A 24119-nucleotide genomic window follows, 5' to 3' on the forward strand; every position below is an offset into this window, starting at 1 on the left:
TATACACAGGATTTCACAGCACTGCTCCCCATGCTCCACCTTTTATATTCTTTCTGCCTCCTCTTCTTCTGTGTTTATTCAGCCTATGACATGATTGACACTAGAAATTTGTGTGTCAAACAGTAGAATAAAGATTGGTGGGGGAGGAACACTGCCTGTTTTGATCATTTTAGAACCTAGGTTATGTGTTTGGTGTTCTCACTTCAATTTTTTTCAATTTTAGAGCTATAATGAAATCCCTAGGAAGGGAAAACATCTTATGTGAGAAACAAAGAGTACCAAAGGCAAAGTTGCACTGATGATGTGAAAGCAGAAGTGAGGTGCGCTGAGAGAAGGGGATGAGTAGTGAGGAAACAAGAGAATTTAAGAAAATGTTAACAATTGAAAAACAGCAAGGTCATCCTAAAATTTAATCAAAATCCCAGGATATGCTAATTATATTAATGGGATGAAATAAAAACCAGGTTAAAACAACATAAAAGCAGTCATGAGTTGCCTGGTGTAAACATGAAGAAGATAATGGTAGAAAGCTTAAATGAATCAAAGAGAGAACATAAGGATGCAGAAAGTGAGTTTGATGAAAATAGAAATATGTAAAAGTGGTAGTGAGACAATGACAAGACTTGTCTCATTTCTAACTCTCCTGTTGCCTGCAAACAGCATTGTCTCAGAAATAATTAAAATTCAGAAAATTACCAAGTATTCCCACAAAAGACAAGGAGTTCTGCAAAGATCACATTGCAAGTCTGACCCTATCTAAGAGACATATCAGGGAGTAAAAATGTCCAGCACAGACAACAGGAAAAGATGAGCTTGTGTATAGAAACAGAGATATGTGTGGAACTCCTTAGTTATACATTTATACAGAGGAGACATATATCATGGGAATAAAGCAAGTTCTGTGCAGTTGCACAAAAGAGAAAAATAGGTGATAAATCCTTAACCACGAAAGGATGAATACTGAACTTCAATACTGTGTCAATTTCTATAAATGCCATCATTGCCTTGATGACTATTATCTGCTCTGAGAAAAGCCTTCTGATGAGATCCAACTCCAGTGCTTCCTATAGCAGGAAGACATGCAAATAAGTCTTCTCTGTGCCCATGAAAACCAGCACTGCCCTGATTCTGCAGCTCTGACGAAGAAGCCCAGCCCTAAATTCCCAGGTCTTCTTATTTAGTAATTAGCACTAAAAACAGGCCACTCACCATGAACTTGAGGTTTAGTTCACTTTTTCTTGTCATTATTTTAAAAGGTAATTTATAGAGATGAGAAAGTGTGTCATGTGTGTGCATAAGAATGAAAAAATTGATTTTGGTCAGTTTTATGATCAGATTTCTCTGCCCTTTCAGGTGTCTAGTGAGAGGTGCCATTGGTGGAGTCTTGGGAATTCTTAGTAAAGCCTGAAAACCTCCCGAGACTCTGTGGATGCACCTTCAGTAACTATAACATGAACTGGGTCTTCCCAGCACAACAGAAGGGGCTGGAGCAGTTTCTATGCATCCAGGGTGGTAGTAGTTCAACAACTACTATGCTGATGCCATGAAGATCTGATTCACCATCTCCAGAGACAAGGACAAGAACACTCTGTACCTGGTAATAGGCAGTCTGAGGTCTGAGGACACAGCCATGTATTACTGTGCAAAGTACACAGTTAGTGAATACTACTAGGAGCTCAGATGCAAACCTCCCTGCAGGTACCCAAGGACCAGCAGGGGGCACTAAGTCCACAGAGAGCTCTGGGAGGACAGTAGAGCCTGGTGGGAGAGGCATAAAAGGCCAGACACCTCTTTGTCTATGCTGATTCTCCAAATCACAGTCAGGAATTCTCTCTACAGGTGTGATGTGTAGTAATCCTTAAAGTGTCCAAATGTTCATTTAAATTTCTGTTTTTCAGTTTAGTAAGTGTTTTTGTATTTATTTTATTCAGTTTATTTTATAAAATTGTTTATATACATGTATGTATTTGTTATACTGTTTTTCTTCCTCTCTCCCCTTCCTCTTACCCTACCCTCATATATATGTGTATTTGTGTACATTTTGATATGTGATTCATTCACCTATCAATCAACACCTTATTTTAAAGACATTTTGTATCCAATGGCCTTGTTGCCAGAGGCTGTTTAGTCATTTCCCAGCCTCCCAGCCTCCCAAAATAATCACACAGAAACTATATTATTTAAATCACTGCTTGGCCAATCATTTAAGCATATTGATAGTTATCTGTTATATCTTTGGTTAAACAACTATTTCTATTTACATTTTACCACAGCGCTCGTGTCCTCCCTACTGACAAGATTTCAGCTGGTGGCTCATGTCTTTCTCCTTTGGCAGCTACCTGGAGTCTCACTGACTCTTCCCACTCTTGTTATCATCCTTGCTATATTCTGTTAAACTATTGGCCAATTGCACTTTCTTTATTAACCATTAAAAGCAACACATAGACAGAAAGACTTCCTACATCATGTATGACCGGGATATCTTAAATAGCTAGAATGGTTGATCAGTCAGTCTCAGTGATTATGTTGTCTCCACATCCCATGAATGGGAAAACTTATTGGCTGCTTCACAGTTTTTTTGTAGCCTTGAAGTCTTGAGCTCCTAGTTAAAATCCCAGTAGAAGATTCGGCTTCAGCAAGAATCTGAGCTTCAGGGCTATTTCCAATGCCCCATTTATGTTGCATTTTAAATTTAGGGTGTACCCAGACATGAAGAAATGAAAACTACCATACAAGGCAGAACTGATTCTGTGGTGAACAGCATCAGATCTGAAAGAAACTAAAGAAATAGGAGATTGTAAACCGTAGATTCAGTTCAAGGCAGTTCATAACCACATGTGAGTCCAGAGGATCCTGTGACCTCTCTTGGTCTCCATGATCACTACATCATCCACACAGAATCACATATATATAACTCAAGATAATGTATTTGCCTGGTTGTGGTGGTGGTGCACATCTTTAATTCCAGCACTCAGAAGGCAGAGGCAGGTGGATCATTTGAGTTCGATGCCAGTCTGGTCTGCAGAGCCAGTTCAGGACAGCTAGGACTGTTACACAGAGAAACCCTGCCTAGAAAAAACAACTAAAAGTATTTATTAAAAGAAATACTCATCTAGTGTTGGGAGTTAATTTGATGGAAGAGTTCTTGCATAGTATAAATGCTGTTTTGATTCAAAATGAAACATTTCAAGAATTAATCCCTCATTTTGATTAATAAATGCTGAGTTTCAATCACCACTACTCCCTGTTGAATGTTAGAACACCTTTTCTCATTTAAAGAACTGTCCCATTTTTCTTCTCAATAACAATTCATTTCAATCACTTCTCTGAGATTTCAGTCCACAGGACAACACATAGCTCAGAGAACACAGGTTCATGCAGAGTAGGATGCAGGAGAGAAAGGGTACTGGGATGTATCAATATTATCAAGCTAAATTATGAATGAACATGATATTTTAAGTAGAAAGGATGATATTCCAATAATATGTTGACATACATGTATGTTTGCTCTAGTATATATTTTTTGGGTAGGTTTGTCTCTGTTGTTATATGTCTGTCTGTGTTTATGTCTGGGAGTTTGTGTTTGCTTAAGAAAGCACATTTTCTCATACTATGTTAATAGTTTGCATTACTGAGGTTACCAGTGCCTAGCTCAGGTGTCAGGTGCCCTGGGAGACTTGGGAGATTGACTTTACAGTCAGGGCCTCCTTTCCCATTATAATGGCTCTAAACAAAACCCAGATACACTTTCAGCTTATGATTCAAAGCGACAATCAGAACACCAGTGATGGAGAGCACAACTCAGTAGCCCCTTCCTTCCTCAGTTAAGTGTGTTGCAGACAATGTGTTGTTCATGTGCACAGTACATTCCTATTTTTTACCATTTCATTCAAGTATGTGGTGTTAAATATAAACAGTGAGATTCATGCATGTTCCATGAATCTTTACAGTACATGATGATTTCATTATTTAATGTACTCTAGATTGTGGATGGGAGGCACAAGCTGGGAAGGAAGTTTCTTTCCCCTGGCCTCATTTTATTTCTTTGGTTTTATTTGTTTTTCTTACTCTAAATTTTGGACATTGATGCTCAAAATATTGATCCTGTACTTTTTTTCTGCTGTGTTACATGCAGTCATAAGTACTGGGTATCAAGTAGAACTTGGAGAGGCTGGTGTTTGTTTTTGAATGTTATAATTCAAAATAAATAAAAACATTATTTCCTGATATAAAATTTGATATTTTAAAGAATGGAGGGCTAGGCTATCTGTGAGTTACTTGCATTCCATCTGCAAGGTATTAAGTCAAGAACCAAGTTTAAAATAAAAATAAAAATATCAGAATTATATACAGAAAAATATCAGTTCTCACATTAATGCACTTAAAGCAAGCAATCTTATGACTGGAGAAGGAATTATTGTTCCTAGTGTAGGAAGGACAAATAAAAGTTTTGGAGTGGAAGTATACAGTGAATCAGAGGAGTCCTGCTCTTGCTTTCCATAACAATCAGCCCTACTTAGGTCTACAGTTTCCATAACAAAATAACTATAAACTAAGAGTTCAACACATGGAAAGGGAAATGTTTGAATGAATGGAAACACTAATTATCACAGTGTATGCTTGCACATGGGTATAGAGGCCACAAGTTGATTCTGAGTGTATTCCTCAGTTGACATCTTCCTTATTTTTGAGGGTCTCACACTAAACCTGAAGTTCAGTAGGGTAAGATAGAATGGGTGGATAGCTCCTTTCACTAACTCATCAGTTCTGAGAATATAAGGAGAAATCATCACCACTAGTTTTAGAGTTAAGTGCTGAAAATCAAACTGAAACACTCATTCTGTGAGACAGGCACCTTACTACTGAAGAAAATAATGATCAGAAATTATTATATGAAAAAATTATGTCAAAGTTTTAAGAACTCTGTATGAGATGGTTTGGAGAGAAGTTGCACACCTTTGATTCAGTCACCACATGGTTCAATATCAGCTTAGTCTATGTAGTGAGACCAAGCCAACCAGAGTGACCCTGTGAAAAAGAGAGGAAGATAGAAATTCAGCCCCTCTGCTTATGAATAAGTATTTCTACATGTCGATGTGGTAGTGGGGATGGGAGGAGCTTGGGGGATTGGGATGGTTGGGATATAGGAAGAGTGGATACGGGAGCAGCGAAGTATATATCCTAACTAAGGGAGCCATCTTAGGGTTGGCAAGAGACTTGACTCTAGAGGGGTTCGCAGGTGTCCAGGGAGATGTCCCCAGCTTGTACCTTGGGCAACTGAGGAGAGGGAACCTGAAATGACCCTATCCTATACTGATGAATATCTTGCATATCACCTTAGAACCTTCATCTGGCGATGGATCGAGGTAGAGACAGAGACTCAATTTGGAGCAACGGTCTGAGCTCTCAAGGTCCAAATGAGGAGCAGAAGGAGGGAGACCATGAGCAAGGAAATCAGGACCACGAGGTATGCACCCACCCACTGTGACAGTGGAACTGATTTATTGGGAGCCCACCAAGGCCAGGTGGTCTGGGACTGAATAAGCATGGGTTGAAACTGGACTCTCTGAGCATGGCGGACAATGAAGGCTGATGAGAAACCAAGGACAATGGCACTAGGTTTCGATCCTAATACATGAACTGGCTTTGTGGGAGCTTAGCCTGTTTAGATGCTCACCTTCCTGGACGTAGCTAGAAGACCTTTGTCTTCCCGCAGGGCAGAGAATTTGGACTGCTCTTCAGTATCGAGAGGGAGGGGGAATGGTGTGGGGGGAGGAGAAGAGGAGTGGGGATAGGGGAAGGGGAGTGGGGGGAGGGGGCAATATTTGGGAGGAGGGGAGGGAAATGGGAAACGGGGAGCAGGTGGAAATTTTAATTATTCTCCATGATTATGCAATCTGCTGCCTTGTACAATGCAGAATCACCACCTACCTACGGATGGTAATGTCTACGTTGGTCTGGGTCCTCTTACATCAGTGATTAATCAAGACAATGACATCATAGTCTTGCCTGCATACCAATATAATGTAGGTATTTTTTTCCAAATAAGGTTCCTTTTTCCATGATGATTTTAGTTTATATCATGCAAAAAGATTCTGACAACCACACAACTAGACAGTGCGGTACTGTTAATTCTACATGACCCATTAAGTGAGTATCCGTCTATCCTCTTTACATAATTAAACAAATGACTGAATAAACCCTTAAGAATAAGAATACACCTCTAAAACAGAAAATAATAATGTATAATGTGTGACTTTACCATGAATGAATTCCCTTTGCAAATGTTGTTTTCCCAGTGACTTCCTTCTTGAGAGTCTCATGGAACAAGAGAAACCCAAGAAGTAACAGAGTGTGGAATATGCACACAAACTTTCTGTGGGAGTTTGAATGAAATTGGCCCACATAATATGAAAGGGGATGACCCTTTTAAGATGTGTGGCATTGGTGGAGTTGGAGGAAATGTGTCACTGTGGAGGGTAGGTTTTGAAGCTTTCTATGCTCAGGATGTTGCCCAGTCTGTCAGCTGAGTTCTTGTTCCTTGCAAGTTGTTGGACTCTCAGCTATTCCTCCAGCACCATTACTTCCTGTACGCTGCCATTCTTCCTGCCAGGATGAGAATGTTCTGAACTTCTGGAGCTGCAGGAAAGTACCCTAAATTATACAGTTTCCTTATAACAGTTGGAGTCATGGTGTCTTTTCACAGAAATAGAAACCTAACTTAGACAATATCTCTGAAGGAACTAAGGACAAAAAATATTTGAATAAGTGAATTTATACCTAGTTCCCCAATATGGTATAAGAAATATGCATTTATTTCTAAGATATTCCTTTCAAGATTATTGTAACCATAAAGAAAATATCAAACAAACCAAAGAAGAAACATACTAAGCATCATGTCTGAAAAAAAATCTTTGTATAACCCTGAAGCATTAAAAAACACAGGGAACATTGAACTCGTACTACATATGATGATCAGGGCTTTCATAGGATGGCTGTCTCATTAAAATGAAGAGCAGTTTCTACCACTGAAACTCAGAGTAAAAAGTGAAAAGAAAATTCATAAAGATATAATGCAGACAAATTGTGATTTCTCTAATGCCAAGTTAGACAGACATTTCCTGAGCCTTGACTGACCATGTTGGTTCCAGCTCTGCACTTACCTTCCCTGTTGATTTGCACTAACATGACACAGGAAAATACACTAGAAACTCTTGTTATCTCTGCCTTGACTATCATTAAAATCACAGGGTTCCCCATGTTCATATCTGACTTCTAGTCCACTTCTTGTCATCACTTAATGTTCTCCAGTGACCATAACCCTCAAACCTGGTTGTATGCTGTTGCTTTTTGTAAAGTGTTATGAGTAGGTGTGCATCCCATAACTTACCAAGGTAACAATCATATTTAGGAAACTGTAATTGACTACAAGCTGAGGAGAGTGACAGAGAAAGATATAAAAGTTAATGGATAGACAGACATAAATTAAGAGAAATGAAATCTAGTATCCAGTTAGGATGTTCCTAAGTGAGAACGTGAAATCTGAGCCTAATAAGATGGAACCCAAATCAGTCCCACAAATTTCCTTACAGATTAACATGGAAAATCACATGTATGAAATGTGTGTGAGCTGCTTCCTCACAAGTTATTTCCTAAGAAGTTGTAAGAATGAGACAACTCCACAGACACCAAGAGAAATAATTTTAAGTAGTTCCTTAAACAGGATTTCTGATCTCCAATATACCAGTACCATTTAAATTCTCTACTGGAAGATACAGAGATACATAAATCCATTGAGAACCTGGTATTCTCCTCTGAATGTATATCTAGTTAATGCAAACACTTCCATGTTTTGCTTCTAAGGCCTGTACAGTATGACTCTTAATATTCCTTGTTTCTCTGGAATTGGCAATGTTAATGAGGTTCAATATTCAGTACCTCTAAGAAGCAAAAAGCAAATCTCAGTTTCCTGGAGGAGAAATTGAAAACATTGCCTGTGCTTCCTTTTATGCTCTCTGGAACCTCCCCCAATGCAAAGCAGTCTTCAAGCTCAGGATGAAATTCATGGCCAAGCTGAGAGGCCCCATCTCCTTCTGACTAGAGCCTCCAACACAGCATGGCTGTCCTGGTGCTGCTCCTCTGCCTGGTGACATTTCCAAGCTGTAAGTGCTTCAGGGTTTCAGGAAACGGACCCAGGTTTTTCATCTATGGGTTATATGACTGATAGTGATGTTGCTTGTCCCTAGGTGTCCTGTCACAGATACAGCTGAAGGAGTCAGGACTTGGCCTAGTGCAGCCCTCACAGACTCTGTCGCTCGCCTGCACTGTCTCTGGATTCTCATTAACCAGCAATGCTGTAAGCTGGATACGCCAGCCTCCAGGAAAGGGTCTGGAGTGGATGGGAGCAATATGGAGTAGTGGAGGCACAAATTATAATTCAGCTCTTCAGTCCCGAATCACCATCACCAGGGACACTTCGAAAAGCCAAGTTTTCTTAAAACTGAACAGTCTGCAAACTGAGGACACAGCCATGTATTACTGTGCCAGAGTCACAGTGAGAGAGCTCCAATGTGAACCTGTACAAAAACCTCCAAATGGAGACACTCACGACCAGCAGGGGGCGTTGGAGACCAACAGGGTCTCCCAAGAGCAGTATGTGGCTGATTAACAAGATAAGAAGTTATAGACTATTATGGATGAGAATATGCTTCAACATTAGAATCTGTGTTTTCCTCTTCCAAACACGTATAAAAAAAAATTCTCTAGAGGTGTCTTTTCACTGTCATAGTTTAATAAACTTCCTATTTTTCAAATACTATAACAAATAGCTTTTCTTACAAGTCCTGTAAGATAACAATCTGCTCCTTGTTATAGATAGAATAACATATAACTTTACATGTTTTACATACACACACATATACCTACATATTCACACATTTTCTTATATATGTAGATATTTTAAAGGAGTGAGCAGTTATGACACTTGTTGGATGTTATGTTCAGTTATAAGCTAGAGAACTTTAAAAGAGCTGTAATTTGTCCTCTTTGTTTTTGCACCTGTGATAGAGAAACCACAGCTTTCCTAATTTAAAGTCATTTTCCCACAACACCCTGGAAACTGAAATATCCATAATTTCCTTCTACACCAAGAAGGTCCCATAAAAGAATAGAATTGATTATTACTTTTGACAGATCCCATTTTATGCAATTGCATCTTGGTAAAAATTAGCTTTCCTATCAGACTTAGAAGCAGTGGTTTCTCAGGCAAAACAAATAGGTATTGTTTGGGGGTCTGTCTAACTTTAAAACCGACTTTATTCATAATTGAAAACAAGATGTGTTCTTATTAACTTTGGTCAACTTCCATATAACTTCTTATTTGGGATAATCCTTCCCAAATAACTGATTAGTCTCACTCTACACTGTCTAAACTATGATCAGTCTTCCCTATTTACTATTCCTAAAATGAGCTTCTTAAGTTCCACAGATTAAGTGGTCATTTTATCCTCTTGATGCCTGGCTGTTATGATACCCTCCATGTTCATGCAGATTGGTTTGACATTTCAACTGTTGAGAATTGAGCTGCAGCAAACATAAAAGGGAAGGTTGCCACTGCTCATCTGCACATTCGGGAAGCAACTCAGAGGTTCACAGAGCATATTGTTCTTGCAGGGAAACAGTTTCAATTTCTGGCACAGACAATGGTTAAGTCATACCTACCTGTAAGTCTGGAGAACCCATGGTCTCTATTTGTCCCCATGCACAGTACACTACTCACACAGAAACATACACACATAATTAAAAACAAAATATTTCATTTTCTCCTCCACTGTTGAGAGTTAACCCAATGTTTATATGGGTGGTCCATAGTTTATATGAAACTTTGATACATATAGAAAATTTCAAAAAAGTAAATGGTTAGGGCATTTAACTTCTAACCTTTTTGTCTCATCCAAGAGTTCAGTCTCATTTTTCTTCTCAAATATAACTCATTTCTATCTCTTGTCTGAAATTTGAGTCTAAGGATAGCACATAGGTCTAATTCTCTCATGAACAGACATTTTACTGCTTGCCAATGTCTCTTTTGGTTCTTCAATCTTGGCCAATGCATGTGGGCACAGTAGGTTGCATAGAACCAGCATCTTTGATCAACATAAAAATGAAAGTTAAAGCCAAAAGAATAAGTTGCTTGTAACCAATAATTTAAGACCCATTTACTAAAGGAAAGAAAGATATCACAGTACTATGAGGCTGGAGAGAAATGGACCCTGTGCCTTGTAAAAGGGAACATGGTTCTGTTATGTTATTGTAAAGAAGTTTGGTGAACCACAACAATTTTGTATACAAGAACACATGCCCAACATTCTCACTTCTATGTGAGGATCTGAAGAAAATGATATTTTCAATTAAAATAGATTATTGCTTTTCAATGATTATTTCCATATTCCACTGTTCTACTGTCTCTCACTGCTGGACTCTCTATAAGTGAAGCCTGAGGTGTCAAATCTCACAGAGATACTCACAATTAATTGCGATTGTAGGTATCACATCATTCTTATTTTCATTTAATTGTTTTCAGTATGGCAGTTGTCCATAAATACAAGTGGGAACAGCAGTAAATTGATTATATTTCTGTAAATTAATTTATTGAATTAATGTGGCCATATAATAATTTGTGCATTCAAATATCAACATCCTGCAAAGTTTTCAAGTGAATAAACACCTATGAAAATATTATAATATAAGACAGGAAAGAAATATTCATTGTTACCTTGAAGCCCCTTTCATGATTGCCTCATGATTATTTTAGAGAACATGGGGCATTTTTATTTACAATAGTTATGCTCACTTGATGTGTTCGATGCATTTCTCAGATAAGTGGAATATAAAAATCTTCATTTTGCTATTGTCCACCTGTGAGACAAACTCCAACTGCTCCATAATCCTGGGCAACAGAGATAACATCTCTAAGTCTCTTTGTTGCCACTTACCAATGGGAAATCCTGAAATCTCCACCTACTGTCCACAGCCTGGGGCACTCTGACAAGAAGCCCTAGGATTTGTCATAATTCACAGAAATACTTGTATTCAGAATGTACTGTAGGATGTGGACACTGGGTCCTATTTGCAGGCTTTATCAGAGAAGACCATGCTGTAAATATTGGGCTGCAATTTGGTCAAGATTAGGCACCAGTTCTTACGTTTTCCTGATTCTCAGACAGTATAGACACAGTCCTGTTTATTCACAGGAGACAAAATTATCCAGAAAATTTAAATATAATGTTTGGATTTTAATTGCTAAAATACATTCTGTTTATATTAAACATGCAAGATATAACATTTTGTGGTTATAAATTTTGTAACTGTTATTCCTCTCTTTTCTCAACAAGGAAGATTCCGTATGTTTTAAGTTCAGATGATTTTAATGATTCTTGATTTATCATCTAAAATATATTTGAAACTGCTAATTTTTGCCATGTTCACTTTAATTTTATCATCTCCTTTTCTTCTAGGTATATAAAAATAAAAATTTGTTCTTTTAACACCTTCACAGTGATTGCACCTGTAGCTGCTGCTCTTTCAGAAAGTAATTGTGACTTAATGGCTACTAGTCACCTCACGTCTGAGTCAATCAGATCCAAAGCCGCCACTTCCACAAAATGTAGTTTGTAACTAAATCTCTATTGTTCTATTTACCAGTAAAAAGTCAGAAGCCAGAAGCTGGGCTGGCAACCCACTAGCTCAGAGAGTTGTGGGGCTGACATTTCTTCTTCAATATGGTCTCAGAATGGAGAGCATCCTAAAACTCCATCAACTCAAAAATGATGAACACTGTCAAAGTCACCACTTACATCTTCCTGTGAATCTCTGTATCAGTGCAAATATAGTTCAATTCTCAAATCCTGAGTCACCATCAGCAGGGACACCTCACAGAGACAAGTTTTCTTAAAATGCAACACTCTGCAAACTGAAGACACAGACATGTATTAGTGTGACTGACACACAGTGAGGAAAATCCAGTGTGAGCCTGCAGAAAGCCCCTCTTCAGAGAAACTTGGAAGCAAGAGGAAATGCAAAGGACCAACAGGAGTTCCAAGACCATTAGGGGTCACTTCAGAAACATGGAAGTTATAGACTATGCTGCATGAACTCTTGTTTTAATTTTAAAATGTGAGGTTTCTTCTTTCTTTCAAAAAAGTCCAGTTGAGGTCCCTCTCAACTGTTGAAGCCTATTAAGCTTCCTATTTTTTTTCCCAAGGTAGAACCAATGGATTATACCCACAAAGCTATGAATTTGCTTCTTCTTGTCAGACAGATTGAGACATAATTTTACATGTGCCATGTATTTACAAATACATTTCCACTTAATTCCATTCAATACATTATATGTGTCTGTGAATGTGTGTGTGTGTGTGTGTGTAAATACATATTTCAAAAAGAGACTGTAAGTTAGGACAATTGTTAAGTGTAAGATCATTAAATATGTTTACGAATTTACAGAAATTTGTAATGTTTTGAAGTTATTTTGTTGACATGATGGAAAAACTATTTGTAGCCTGAATTAATGTTCCTTTCACAAGAAATCCTGAAAATTTAATATTCATTCTTTTCTTATTCTAAACCACCAGGACTTAGGGGAAGTGTTCACTTCATTATCACTTCTGACAATTCACATTTTTATGTATTTCCCTATGGTAAAATTTACATTTCAGATCAAAATCCAAAGACTGGTTCCTCTGCAGGTGTGTCCTAAATCCTCAGATCAAGAAATTCTCAGCCTCCAGTGTGCATGTTTTACTAGATGTCAGCTCCAGTCCTTGTCCCGTCTATCATCAGTTTTTATTATAGCTGCAGTGATACCACCAGTGAGTGTAGAAGGTTTGTATAGATACAGAAGTGTCTAGATTCTTAGAATCTTTATATTAGGACTTAAAACAATGAATTGAATAATTACAAACAAAGCAGAAAACAGCTTATTCAGTCTCATGTTACCCGGGGTCAGGCTGAGGATCATAATGCATGAATGCTGGGGACTAGGTATGAGCAGGGAGAAAGTTTTAAACAATCTTGTTCCCGTATCCATCCTTCCTATATCCCAAGATACGGGAGCAGCGAAGTATATATCCTATCTAAGGGAGCCATCTTAGGGTTGGCAAGAGACTTGACTCTTGAGGGGTTCGCAGGTGTCCAGGAATATGTCCCCAGCTGGTACCTTGGGCAACTAAGGAGAGGGAACCTGAAATGACCCTATCCTATACTGATGAATATCTTGCATATCACCTTAGAACCTTCATCTGGCGATGGATCGAGGTAGAGACAGAGTCTCAATTTGGAGCAACGGTCTGAGCTCTTAAGGTCCAAATGAGGAGCAGAAGGAGGGAGAACATGAGCAAAAAATCAGGACCACGAGGGATGCACCCACCCACTGTGACAGTGGAACTGATTTATTGGGAGCCCACCAAGGCCAGCTGGTCTGGGACTGAATAAGCATGGGTTGATTCCGGACTCTCTGAGCATGGCGGTCAATGAAGACTGATGAGAAGCCAAGGACAATGGCACTAGGTTTCGATCCTAATACATGAACTGGCTTTGTGGGAGCTTAGCCTGTTTGGACGCTCACCTTTCTGGACGTAGATAGAAGGACCTTGGTCTTCCCGCAGGGCAGGGAATTTGGACTGCTCTTCAGTATCGAGAGGGAGGGGGAATGGAGTGGGGGGAGGAGAAGAGGAGTGGGGATAGGGGGAGGGAAGTGGGGGGAGGGCAATATTTGGGAGGAGGGGAGGGAAATGGGAAATGGGGAGCAACAAAGTGTACAGTTGTTATAACTGTCGCAAAATTCTATTTTTGAACATTAGCATTTTGGTAAAAATTAGCTTGCACTTCAAAATCCAAACTAATGATTCCCCTATAGGCATATTGTGCAACTTAGACCACATATTTCTTGGCCACAATGAAGCACATCCCAACAGATATCACCTCCAGTTCCTGGTTCATCTCTCCTTAAACATTCTTATAGACAACTGAGTTCTGTGATTTTCACAGTTTGTGCTGTTGTTGCTCCAAAAATTACTCCTCTGCTCTCTCTGTTGTTGGTGGCATGAAGAGTGGGTGTCTCATGTGGGGGATAGTGAAGTGTCTTCAGAGAAGCCATGTTGGCTGTGGGCTCCATGTTAATGGATTACAGACTTGGAGCAGATTTAAAAAGGAAAAGAGAATCTTTTCATCTGAGGCTGAGACTTCTCCTGAAATTCAGGCAGTGACACCAATAGTGTGTGATGAAGCTTAGGAGATCACATTGACTACATTCTTAGAAACCTGACAGAAGAATATATAACCATGAATTGAACAAATCCACACCATGTTGAACTCAAAGGTTCCATTGTCATATTTTCCAGGGTCACTGTGAGGATCACCTTACATGGTTGTTCCTGAAATGAATGAATAGGGTAAAAGTTTAATGAGTTTGTTGGACCTAAATTATATCAGGACCAATACCTCTATTCTAATCCCAGGTTTTTATTTTTGACCTAGATTATCCAGAACATATTATGGAGAGCCTACAAATATGAATTAAAAGACTTCACATATTCACAATAAGGTAAATAAATTATTAAACAAATAGACACAGGCAAAATATTTCCTCTGGAGTAGAAAAGAAGTAACAGTTGCTTATAGAAATGCCCTTGAATTTATTTCTCTTCTCTTCAATATGTCCTCTGATTCATTATGGATAATTTTAAAGAAAAGGAGATACCTACATGATACATATATATAATCAAACACCAGAATAACTGTTTCTGCAATGAGCCGTGAAAGGGTGGGAAAGGAATGATATGTTTTTCCCCTAATTCTGATTGATGATGGGATATTGTCATCTTAGAACAAAGTAACAGCTAACCAAATGTGAAAAGATATTTTACAAATCATGTATAGGATTATCTGCAAATAGATTTTTTATACATAATTGAAGGATCCCACCAGTTCTTAGCTGGATGGGAAGATGATCCCAAATAAAGCTGCCTACCAAGTTATTTGATATTTATCAATATTCTTTAATCATTTGCTCTCTGAATTTTTGTTTTAAGCCTCAGCTATACAGTTTTTACTAATCTTCTTTATTCCTTCTGTTTATGATCACTACGTGTGATGTTTTCTACCCAGCTCCTCCCACGTATTCCAAACATGGGTTCCTACCAACCTTATACTTACTTAAGCACAGTTAGTGATGTTCAAATCTACATGTATGTGAACCCAAGAACTGCAACATAGGAAACATACCAGTGACCATACCCTCAAAAAAGAGTGACTATATCCCTTGTCCAGAAAAATGTATTTCCAACTGCTCCTCAATAAGAAGTAGGACCAAGGAATTTCAGGCCTATCTCTACCAGGGCCTATTTGGGTTATACAGACAGTAACAACCATTATGAGTCCATGATTGTGATATCCATGTCATGTCCAGAAGACAGCATTTCACAGCACCCTTCCCTGGGCTCCACACCTCACAATCTTCCCACATCCGCTTCATCAATGTTCTTTGAGCCTTGTAGAAATTTGAATGAGACTGGAAATCTTATATCACACAACACATTGAAGATTAGGAAGAAGAGTTTCTGCCTTATAGAGAATCCAGACTGTGTGTCCGAGACTCTGCGTGTTTGGTGTACTGGCTTCTGCTGTGTAGACTTGGAACTAGAATGGAAGTCAATACAGGAAAAGGCATCTTAAGTGAAGGACAAGAGGGAAAAACACAGGGTAACACAATGGTTTTCAAAGAAAAAGTTGGGTGTGGTGAGAAAAAGAAATTGAGTGGGTAGAAAGCAAAACACTAGAGTTTGGGAAAATAAAAACAAAGCCTTCTGAAAATACAAAATTGATGCAGAAGTTTTGTGTTTGGTTATAGACAATTGTTAAATGACCCCATTATGATGGAAATATAAATATGCAGAAATAAAAGTGACCTAAGTTAACATGAAAACAACCATGTGCTTCCTGGTATTGAGTTGGTATTGGCAGAGTGGGAAGAACAAAGTAATCATAGAGAGAACTTCAGGATGCAAACAACTAAGTGTTGCAAATACAAATATGACTCCACTGAGTGGAAGACAGGCAGAACAATGAATGTATCACTTGCCAAAGTCCATTGGGGCATATGATAGCACCACTCAGAACTGAGCAGATTTCAGAAAAGTTTCAAGTGTTCCTGTCAGGATTCATCTCAGGAAGAAGCCATGTCCAGCAGAGACAGAGGGACAGACAGAGCTGATATTTAGAAACACAGCTGTGTGTGGAGATTTTCTATTTCACATTGACCCTAAAGAGACATGATGGTGTGGAAACACAGCATTTTCCATACATATGGTAAAAAGAGAACTAGAATAAAGTGTGGTGAATCCCTAACAAGGATTATTATGTATACAGAGCTACATTAATGCTTCAATTTCGATAATTGTCATCAGTGTGTTTGATGTCTTATATCTGCTCTGAGTACTGCCTTCTGACCAGGCCCAACTACAGAGCCTGCTATGTCAGGAAGATATGCAAATAAGCCTTCTTTTGCCTATAAAAACCAGACATGTTCTGACCGTTCAGCTCAGGCAAAGGAGACCAGCCCTGGATTCCCAAGTCCTCCCAGTCAGTTGTCAGCACTGAACACGGGCCACTTACCATGGACTTAGGGTTCATACTGGTTTTCTTTGTCCTTATTTTAAAAGGTAATTCATAAAGAGGAGATGCTGTGTGTTGTGTGGACATGAGAAAGAAAAAAATCTTCTGTGTCAGTTTTTTAACCAGAATTCTTTGTGTTTACAGGTGGCCAGTGTGAGGTGCAGTTGCTGGAGTCTGGGGGAGACTTAGTGCAGCCTGGAAAGTCCCTGAAACTCTCCTGTGCAGCCTCTGGGTTCACCTTCAGTAGTTATGCAATGGCCTGGGTCCGCCAGGCTCCTGGGAAGGGGTTGGAGTGGGTCGCATCCATTAGCAGTGGTGGTGGTAGCACCTGGTATATCGACGCTGTGAAGGGCCGGTTCACAATCTCCAGAGACAACGCCAAGAACACTCTGTACCTGGAAATGAGCGGACTGAGGTCTGAAGACACAGCCATGTATTACTGTGCAAAAGACAGACACAGTGAGTGAATGTTACTGTGAACTCAGACAAAAACATGCCTGTGGGGAACACAGGACCAGCAGGGGGCGCTGAGAGCACTTAGAAATCTATCATCCGCATGGAGAGGGGGAAGTAGACAAGATTCCAGGGCAAAAACTGGGAACTTGCGGGTGAGGTGGCATGGGGCAAAGGGGAAATGGGATGAGAAATATGAGAAGGGGAGGATGGGAGGAGCTCGGAGGATTGGGATGGTTGGGATATAGGAAGGATGGATACGGGAGCAGCGAAGTATATATCCTATCTAAGGGAGCCATCTTAGGGTTGGCAAGAGACTTGACTCTTGAGGGGTTCGCAGGTGTCCAGGAATATGTCCCCAGCTGGTACCTTGGGCAACTAAGGAGAGGGAACCTGAAATGACCCTATCCTATACTGATGAATATCTTGCATATCACCTTAGAACCTTCATCTGGCGATGGATCGAGGTAGAGACAGAGTCTCAATTTGGAGCAACGGTCTGAGCTCTTAAGGTCCAAATGAGGAGCAGAAGGAGGGAGAACATGAGCAAAAAATCAGGACCACGAGGGATGCACCCACCCACTGTGACAGTGGAACTGATTTATTGGGAGCCCACCAAGGCCAGCTGGTCTGGGACTGAATAAGCATGGGTTGATTCCGGACTCTCTGAGCATGGCGGTCAATGAAGACTGATGAGAAGCCAAGGACAATGACACTAGGTTTCGATCCTAATACATGAACTGGCTTTGTGGGAGCTTAGCCTGTTTGGACGCTCACCTTTCTGGACGTAGATAGAAGGACCTTGGTCTTCCCGCAGGGCAGGGAATTTGGACTGCTCTTCAGTATCGAGAGGGAGGGGGAATGGAGTGGGGGGAGGAGAAGAGGAGTGGGGATAGGGGGAGGGAAGTGGGGGGAGGGCAATATTTGGGAGGAGGGGAGGGAAATGGGAAATGGGGAGCAGGTGGAAATTTTAATTAAAAAAGAATAAAAATAAATAAATAAGTAAAAAAAAAAAAAAAAAAAAAAGAAATCTAGGTTACAGAATAGCCTCCTCAGAGAAATATTGAAGACAGGACTTCTCTGTGTCTGCACTGTCTCTCCATATCACACTTAGGGATTTTCTCTACAGATATTGTGTGTAGTAATCCTTGAATGTCCAATTGTTTATTAGAATTTCTGTTTCCTGTTCTGTTGTGTGTGTTTATTTATTATACTGTTTCTCCCTGTTACCCTCTGTCTACCTGTGTCTATCTCAATCTCTCTCCTTCTCACTCTTTCTCCCTCACTTCTGAGTGTGTGTGTGTGTGTGTGTGTGTGTGCTGAGGTATGAAGCATTTCTCTAACAATCTGCAACACTTGTTTTGAGATAAATACTATCTGTGGGCCTGGATCTCAACGACTGGATTGTCTGATTTTCCAGTTATTCACAGTGATTGTCCAGTCTCCACATTCCCTGTAGGGTACACCTGGTTTGCTGTCACACTCATTTCTTTCTTTCTTTTTTTTTTCTGATTCAAAGGTTTTATTATTTATTATTTTTCTTTATTTTATTCTTTTTTAATTAAAATTTCCACCTCCTCCCCGTTTCCCATTTCCCTCCCCCTCCTCCCACATCGCCCCCTCCCCCCGCTTCCCTCCCCCTCTCCTCACTCCTCTCCACCTCCCTCCACTCCATTCCCCCTCCCTCTTGATACTGAAGAGCAGTCCAAATTCCCTGCCCTGCGGGAAGTCCAAGGTCCTCCCACTTCTGTCTAGGTCCAGGAAAGTGAGCATCCAAACAGGCTAGGCTCCCACAAAGCCAGTTCATGTATTAGGATCGAAACCTAGTGTCATTTCCTTGGTTTCTCATCAGCCTTCATTGTCTGCCATGTTCAGAGAGTCCGGTTTCATCCCACGCTTATTCAGTACCAGTCCAGCTGGACTTGGTGAGCTCCCAATAGATCAGTTCCACTGTCATAGTGGGTGGGTGCACCCCTCGTGGTCCTGACTTCCTTGCTCATGTTCTCCCTCCTTCTGCTCCTCATTTGGACCTTAAGAGTTCAGTCCGTTGCTCCAAATTGGGTCTCTGTCTCTATCTCGATCCATCGCCAGATGAAGGTTCTAAGGTGATATGCAAGATATTCTTCAGTATGGCTATAGGATAGGGTCATTTCAGGTTCCCTCTCCTCAGTTGCCCAAGGTACGAGCTGGGGACATCTCCCTGGACACCTGCGAGCCCTTCTAGAGTCAAGTCTCTTGCCAACCCTACGATGGCTCCCTTAATTAGAATATATAATTCTCTGCTCCTGTATCCACCCTTCCTATATCCCAACCATCCCATTCCCCCAAGCTCTCCCCATCTCCTCTTCTCATGTTTCTCACCCCATTTCCCCTTAGCCCCATGCCACCTCACCCGCAAGTTCTCAGTTTTTGCCCAGCAATCTTGTCTACTTCCCCTATCCAGGCAGAATACTGTACGTTTTTCTTTGGATTCACCTTCTTATTTAGCTTCTCTAGGATCACAAATTATATGCTCAATGTCCTTTATTTATGGCTAGAAACCAATTATGAGTGAGTACATCCCATGTTCATATTTTTGGGTCTGGGTTACCTCACTCAGGATAATGTTTTCTATTTCCATCCATTTGCATGCCAAATTCACGATGTCATTGTTTTATACCGCTGAGTAATATTCTAATATGTATATATTCCACACTTTCTTCATCCATTCTTCCATTGAAGGGCATCTAGGTTGTTTCCAGGTTCTGGCTATTACAAACAATGCTGCTATGAACATAGTTGAACAAATGCTTTGGTCATATGATAGGGCATCTCTTGGGTATATTTCCAAGAGTGGTATTACTGGATCTTGGGGTAGGTTGATCCCAAATTTCCTGAGAAATCGCCACACTGATTTCCAAAGTGGTTGGACAAGTTTGATGCCCTAACCTTTGATTTTTTTTCTTTTACACAACGAAATCTTCTAGAGTTTCCTTTACTTGTCATAGCCTATTTATCTTGATTTTACTTACACACTAATCATCTGTGTTCCCACACAATCCTCTAGGATGTCCAATTGCTCATTGTCAGACAAATCAGCACATTAATTTATATATTCCATATACAGTTCATAATATATACATATATGTGTATAGATACACACACACACATATATATATATATTTCATCACAAGTATGAAATTGGGAAAATTGCTGATTGCTGATGTTGTAAGACAGTTTAAGAATTTTGAATAATCTTTTTTCATCCTCTTTTTTTCTAAACGTATGACAGAGAAACCACAACTGCCCTAAATTGATGTTAATTTCCAAAGTTACTTTAGAAAATGGACCATAACAGTTTTTTACTTTTAAACTAAGAGGATCCTATAAAAGTGAACAGTTGTTATAATTGTTGTAAGATTCTATTTTTCAACATTAGCATTTTGGTAAAAATTAGCTTGCACTTCAAAATCCAAACTAATGATTCCCCTATAGGCATATTGTGCAACTTACACCACAAATTTCTTGGCCACAATGAAGCACATCCCAACAGATATCACCTCCAGTTCCTGGTTCATCTCTCTTTAAACATTCTTATAGACAACTGAGTTCTGTGATTTTCACAGTTTGTGCTGTTGTTGCTCCAAAAATTACTCCTCTGCTCTCTCTGTTGTTGGTGGCATGAAGAGTGGGTGTCTCATGTGGGGGATAGTGAAGTGTCTTCAGAGAAGCCATGTTGGCTGTGGGCTCCATGTTAATGGATTACAGACTTGGAGCAGATTTAAAAAGGAAAAGAGAATCTTTTCATCTGAGGCTGAGACTTCTCCTGAAATTCAGGCAGTGACACCAATAGTGTGTGTTGAAGCTTAGGAGATCACATTGACTACATTCTTAGAAACCTGACAGAAGAATATATAACCATGAATTGAACAAATCCACACCATGTTGAACTCAAAGGTTCCATTGTCATATTTTCCAGGGTCACTGTGAGGATCACCTTACATGGTTGTTCCTGAAATGAATGAATAGGGTAAAAGTTTAATGAGTTTGTTGGACCTAAATTATATCAGGACCAATACCTCTATTCTAATCCCAGGTTTTTATTTTTGACCTAGATTATCCAGAACATATTATGGAGAGCCTACAAATATGAATTAAAAGACTTCACATATTCACAATAAGGTAAATAAATTATTAAACAAATAGACACAGGCAAAATATTTCCTCTGGAGTAGAAAAGAAGTAACAGTTGCTTATAGAAATGCCCTTGAATTTATTTCTCTTCTCTTCAATATGTCCTCTGATTCATTATGGATAATTTTAAAGAAAAGGAGATACCTACATGATACATATATATAATCAAACACCAGAATAACTGTTTCTGCAATGAGCCGTGAAAGGGTGGGAAAGGAATGATATGTTTTTCCCCTAATTCTGATTGATGATGGGATATTGTCATCTTAGAACAAAGTAACAGCTAACCAAATGTGAAAAGATATTTTACAAATCATGTATAGGATTATCTGCAAATAGATTTTTTATACATAATTGAAGGATCCCACCAGTTCTTAGCTGGATGGGAAGATGATCCCAAATAAAGCTGCCTACCAAGTTATTTGATATTTATCAATATTCTTTAATCATTTGCTCTCTGAATTTTTGTTTTAAGCCTCAGCTATACAGTTTTTACTAATCTTCTTTATTCCTTCTGTTTATGATCACTACGTGTGATGTTTTCTACCCAGCTCCTCCCACGTATTCCAAACATGGGTTCCTACCAACCTTATACTTACTTAAGCACAGTTAGTGATGTTCAAATCTACATGTATGTGAACCCAAGAACTGCAACATAGGAAACATACCAGTGACCATACCCTCAAAAAAGAGTGACTATATCCCTTGTCCAGAAAAATGTATTTCCAACTGCTCCTCAGTAAGAAGTAGGACCAAGGAATTTCAGGCCTATCTCTACCAGGGCCTATTTGGGTTATACAGACAGTAACAACCATTATGAGTCCATGATTGTGATATCCATGTCATGTCCAGAAGACAGCATTTCACAGCACCCTTCCCTGGGCTCCACACCTCACAATCTTCCCACATCCGCTTCATCAATGTTCTTTGAGCCTTGTAGAAATTTGAATGAGACTGGAAATCTTATATCACACAACACATTGAAGATTAGGAAGGAGAGTTTCTGCCTTATAGAGAATTCAGACTGTGTGTCCGAGACTCTGCGTGTTTGGTGTACTGGCTTCTGCTGTGTAGACTTGGAACTAGAATGGAAGTCAATACAGGAAAAGGCATCTTAAGTGAAGGACAAGAGGGAAAAACACAGGGTAACACAATGGTTTTCAAAGAAAAAGTTGGGTGTAGTGAGAAAAAGAAACTGAGTGGGTAGAAAGCAAAACACTAGAGTTTGGGAAAATAAAAACAAAGCCTTCTGAAAATACAAAATTGATGCAGAAGTTTTGTGTTTGGTTACGGACAATTGTTAAATGACCCCATTATGATGGAAATATAAATATGCAGAAATAAAAGTGACCTAAGTTAACATGAAAACAGCCATGTGTTTCCTGGTATTGAGTTGGGATTGGTAGAGTGGGAAGAACAAAGTAATCATAGAGAGAACTTCAGGATGCAAACAACTAAGTGTTGCAAATACAAGTATGTCTCCACTGAGAGGAAGACAGGCAGAACAATGAATGTATCACTTGCCAAAGTCCATTGGGTCATATGATAGCACCACTCAGAACTGAGCAGATTTCAGAAAAGTTTCAAGTGTTCCTGTCAGGATTCATCTCAGGAAGAAGCCATATCCAGCAGAGACAGAGGGACAGACAGAACTGATATTTAGAAACACAGCTGTGTGTGGAGATTTTCTATTTCACATTGACCCTAAAGAGACATGATGGTGTGGAAACACAGCATTTTCCATACATATGGTAAAAAGAGAACTAGAATAAAGTGTGGTAAATCCCTAACAAGGTTATTATGTATACAGAGCTACATTAATGCTTCAATTTCTATAACTGTCATCAGTGTGTTTGATGTCTTATATCTGCTCTGAGTACTGCCTTCTGACCAGGCCCAACTACAGAGCCTGCTATGTCAGGAAGATATGCAAATAAGCCTTCTTTTGCCTATAAAAACCAGACCTGTCCTGACCCTTCAGCTCTGGAAAAGGAGACCAGCCCTGGATTCCCAAGTCCTCCCAGTCAGTTGTCAGCACTGAACACGGGCCACTTACCATGGACTTAGGGTTCATACTGGTTTTCTTTGTCCTTATTTTAAAAGGTAATTCATAAAGATGAGATGCTGTGTGTTGTGTGGACATGAGAAAGAAAAAATTCTTCTGTGTCAGTTTTTTAACCAGAATTCTTTGTGTTTACAGGTGGCCAGTGTGAGGTGCAGTTGCTGGAGTCTGGGGGAGACTTAGTGCAGCCTGGAAAGTCCCTGAAACTCTCCTGTGCAGCCTCTGGGTTCACCTTCAGTAGTTATGCAATGGGCTGGGTCTGCCAGGCTCCCGGGAAGGGGATGGAGTGGGTCGCATCCATTAGCAGTGGTGGTGGTAGCACCTGGTATATCGACGCTGTGAAGGGCCGGTTCACAATCTCCAGAGACAACGCCAAGAACACTCTGTACCTGGAAATGAGCGGACTGAGGTCTGAAGACACAGCCATGTATTACTGTGCAAAAGACAGACACAGTGAGTGAATGTTACTGTGAACTCAGACAAAAACATGCCTGTGGGGAACACAGGACCAGCAGGGGGCGCTGAGAGCACTTAGGTTACAGAATAGCCTCCTCAGAGAAATATTGAAGACAGGACTTCTCTGTGTCTGCACTGTCTCTCCATATCACACTTAGGGATTTTCTCTACAGATATTGTGTGTAGTAATCCTTGAATGTCCAATTGTTTATTAGAATTTCTGTTTCCTGTTCTATTGTGTGTGTTTATTTATTATACTGTTTCTCCCTGTTACCGTCTGTCTACCTGTGTCTATCTCAATCTCTCT

At 39.7% G+C, this 24119-nt stretch overlaps 3 gene segments (V, D, J or C); all 3 read left to right on the top strand.

The window, feature by feature from the left end:
* Positions 1 to 8105: 8105 nt before the first annotated feature.
* LOC130882852 (Ig heavy chain V region PJ14-like) lies at positions 8106 to 8668 on the top strand. The segment is given in 2 exon segments: positions 8106 to 8162; positions 8247 to 8668. Coding segments are annotated over 2 exon segments (468 nt in total).
* A 7974-nt stretch (positions 8669 to 16642) lies between these two features.
* LOC130882853 (Ig heavy chain V region 914-like) lies at positions 16643 to 17135 on the top strand. The segment is given in 2 exon segments: positions 16643 to 16715; positions 16813 to 17135. Coding segments are annotated over 2 exon segments (369 nt in total).
* A 6189-nt stretch (positions 17136 to 23324) lies between these two features.
* LOC130882854 (Ig heavy chain V region 914-like) lies at positions 23325 to 23817 on the top strand. The segment is given in 2 exon segments: positions 23325 to 23397; positions 23495 to 23817. Coding segments are annotated over 2 exon segments (369 nt in total).
* The last annotated feature ends 302 nt before the right edge of the window (positions 23818 to 24119 follow it).

The sequence above is a fragment of the Chionomys nivalis genome, chromosome 10 (genome assembly GCF_950005125.1).
Source record: "Chionomys nivalis chromosome 10, mChiNiv1.1, whole genome shotgun sequence".
Classification (NCBI taxonomy): Eukaryota; Metazoa; Chordata; class Mammalia; order Rodentia; family Cricetidae; genus Chionomys; species Chionomys nivalis.